This window comes from Pteropus vampyrus, unplaced genomic scaffold, assembly GCF_000151845.1.
Source record: "Pteropus vampyrus isolate Shadow unplaced genomic scaffold, Pvam_2.0 Scaffold51, whole genome shotgun sequence".
In the NCBI taxonomy this organism is placed as follows: Eukaryota; Metazoa; Chordata; class Mammalia; order Chiroptera; family Pteropodidae; genus Pteropus; species Pteropus vampyrus.
This window is the reverse complement of record NW_011888832.1, coordinates 2,633,224-2,635,997: the sequence shown is the minus strand read 5'-3', so window position 1 is coordinate 2,635,997 and position 2,774 is coordinate 2,633,224. Positions and strand designations below refer to the sequence as shown.

Here is a 2,774-nt window from a genome sequence, read left to right as displayed (position 1 = left end):
GGCCGGCTCGCCTGTCCGGCGGTGTGGAGCAGGAATCCCAGTGGAGGGAGGCCCAAACCCCACCTACCCCCACACCGGGACCCCTCGAAGGCTCCTCCTAGGCCACCTGGGGATAACCCACGAGGGTGCCAAGACACACAGATGCCACCAGGACCCGGGCCCCCCAACTCTCAGTTTGGGGTGTATAGTCACCAAGAGGAAAGGTTGTGCACCCCTAGGCTCCCCGCTCCTCCATACGCTCCTACTCACTGCCACCCCACGTGCTTGCGTCTGCGTAAGGAGGAGTCTGGGGGTGTAAAGTGGCTGGAAAGGGGCTTGAAGCTGAGCTCACACAGCCCCTTACGTAAGACGGAGCAAGCCTCAGTGGTGCCTGTCTGTGAATGGGGGCGCGGGAGGGTGAGACCCTCCCAACCTACCCCTCTGCCGCCCGGCCCCTCTCTGTCTTTCCGCCATGTCACCCTAGGACGTCCTGCCAGGGGACCGGTGGGCGGGGCCCAGTTTCCCCTCTCCTTGTAACGAGTCTCGCCCTGGTGGCCCACCTGTCACGGTTGCCCCTTCTCTCGGGCACCCCAGGAACTTCTCCAGCTGCCCCTTCTCCAGCGGTGCCCCGAGCCCAGCCGCTCCTGGTCCTCCTCCGCTGCTGCCGCCGCCGTCCTCCGGCCACCCGGTCCAAACCTGTGGCTCCTTCCGTTCCGCTGATTCGGGTGACTCTTCAAACACGGGAGGCAAGGATGGGGGAAGGGGGTGACAAAATAGAACAAAAACAGCAAACACTCCCCCTGGGGGCAGACAGGCGGGTTATGTAGTCAAAGTGGCAAGAGCTCATTTATTTAGACAAAAATAGATACTTTCTCGTACAATTCGGTTCACATATATATACATTTTTCTATATATATAAAAAAAGTCAGACACACTTGTTCTCACGGAAACTCCACTCCCCCAAATCAACCAAACCAACCAACCTCACAGACTCAGCGAATGTGGGTACAGAAGCGACTTGGGGAGGACCGAGGGGCCTTGTTTAATTTCTTTTTATTATTATTTTTTTTTTTTTGTTTTCTCTTTTAGGTATTCATACACGGACATGCTTACAAGTCTTAACTATACAGAGGATTTTTTTTTTTTACAATTAATATAATGATTTAAAAAAATTCTTTTTTAACGAACTAGGATGAGGAGAGAGCTGATAAGACCAGTGCTGCGTCCAGGTGGTTCTGGGGCCTGCAAGAGAAAGGCAGTGGTAGCAGAGGACGTGAGACTTAGGGGCACGAGCGCTGCCTAGGACTGAAGACTCGACCCGGGGCTGAGGTAGGGACAGGGAGGTGTCGCAATGAAAAATGCTGTCAGCTGTAGAAGTTGGTCTTCCGGTTTAAAGGTAAGATGGGCAGGAGGCGTCAGGACTCCAGGTCCGGGGCTGAAAGGAGGTGGGATCCGAGGCCTGCTGGCTCAGCAGGGCGCGGGGTCCCACAGAGCGGGAGCCTGGGCCGCATCTGGGTGCCCGGCCTGGGACAGGCCTGCAGAGCCGCCTCTGGGCCCTCCGGGACGACGGAAGAGTGTGTTTTGTCCCTTTTTAAAAGCGCTTCCCAGCTGCGATCCCCTGGGGGGGCGAAAGCTGCAGTTTGCTCTGGTTCTTTTCTCGGCCGCCTGCCTGGCCCCACCCCCACGCCCACCTCGGGGTCTCTTACCGCCTGGGCACGGGCTGGAAAGCTGTCTTGAGTAACTTTTTCTCCACTTCCAAGGCACTACAGCGATCTAAGGCAAGCGGGGAGAAAAAGCAGGGCCTTTAGACCGCTCCATTCGGGCGCCCAGGGCCGCGGGAGGCAGGCGCCCCGTAGTAAGTGCCCTGCGCCCCATAGTAAGCGCCCTGCCCATCTCCGCCAGCCCCGCGGTGACCCCCAGAGCCCGCCCCCGCCCGCCTTCGCATCCTGCACTCAGCAGTCACCTGTTCCACCCTCGGGCTCCGCTGGCCTAGCGAAGGCTGCAGCGGCGGCCGGGTGGCCGGTGGTTGTGGGAAGGCCCAGCAGGTGTGGAGGGGCCGAGCCGAGCAGGGAGAGCGGGTGCGGGCGTGGGCCGGTCGGCGGGCCTGGGAACGGCCGGTTGGTCCAAGCGGGGAACTTGCCCAACGGCGAGGAGACGAGTCTGTGAGCCGCAGCGGCGGCGGCGGCCGGGGAGAGCTGCAAGGCCGGGGGAGCGACGGCTGCTCCCGGGGGAGAGCCCCCGGAGCCCGCAGGCGAGCGGCGCGGGTTGTCCGGGCTCGTGGCCGTCTCCGCCAGGGACCAGATCTTGGGCTTCTGCAGGGCGGATGCGGGCGCTGGTGTGCGAGCAGCGCAGGGGTCCAGGCCTGCGGGGGGCGAAGGTGGAGACAGCGAAGCAGTGGTCACCGCTGGTGGCGGTGCAGGGGCCAGACTCAGGGCTGGCAGTGGACGCTCCTCCAAGCCCTCGGAGCCCTCATCCGAGTCGCTGTTCTTGGAGTCTGAAAGGGGTCCCAGGCTGAGGTCGTTGTCCCTGTGCGCCGCCCCGGCCAGGGCCAGCTCAGGCCCCGCGGCCGCACCGTCTAAGTTCTCCAAATCGATCTCCTCCTCGTCGTCGTCCGCCAGGCCCTCGCCCCCCGTGTCCTCCTCCTCCCCTCCCATCTCCTCCTCCTCCAGCTCCAGGTCCCGTTTGCTGTCCTCCTCGTCCTCCTCCTCGTCCTCCTCCTCGCGCTCGCTCCCGTAGGCATTGCCCTCCTCGTCGGTACGGCTGCGGGGCGCCCACGTCATCTTGTTCTCCTTCTT

The 2,774-nt window shown here is 62.0% G+C and overlaps 1 protein-coding gene across 1 annotated transcript in view; it reads right to left on the bottom strand.

The window, feature by feature from the left end:
• Positions 1–798: 798 nt before the first annotated feature.
• IRX3 (iroquois homeobox 3) overlaps positions 799–2,774 on the bottom strand; it is a gene marked incomplete at its 5' end in the record, with an annotated part of 3,986 nt that continues 2,010 nt past the window's right edge. The window contains 3 exons of the mRNA XM_011360180.2: positions 799–1,221; positions 1,686–1,752; positions 1,943–2,759. Coding sequence (XP_011358482.1) covers positions 1,167–1,221; positions 1,686–1,752; positions 1,943–2,759 — 939 coding nt within the window. The remainder of the gene's footprint in view (positions 1,222–1,685; positions 1,753–1,942; positions 2,760–2,774) is intronic.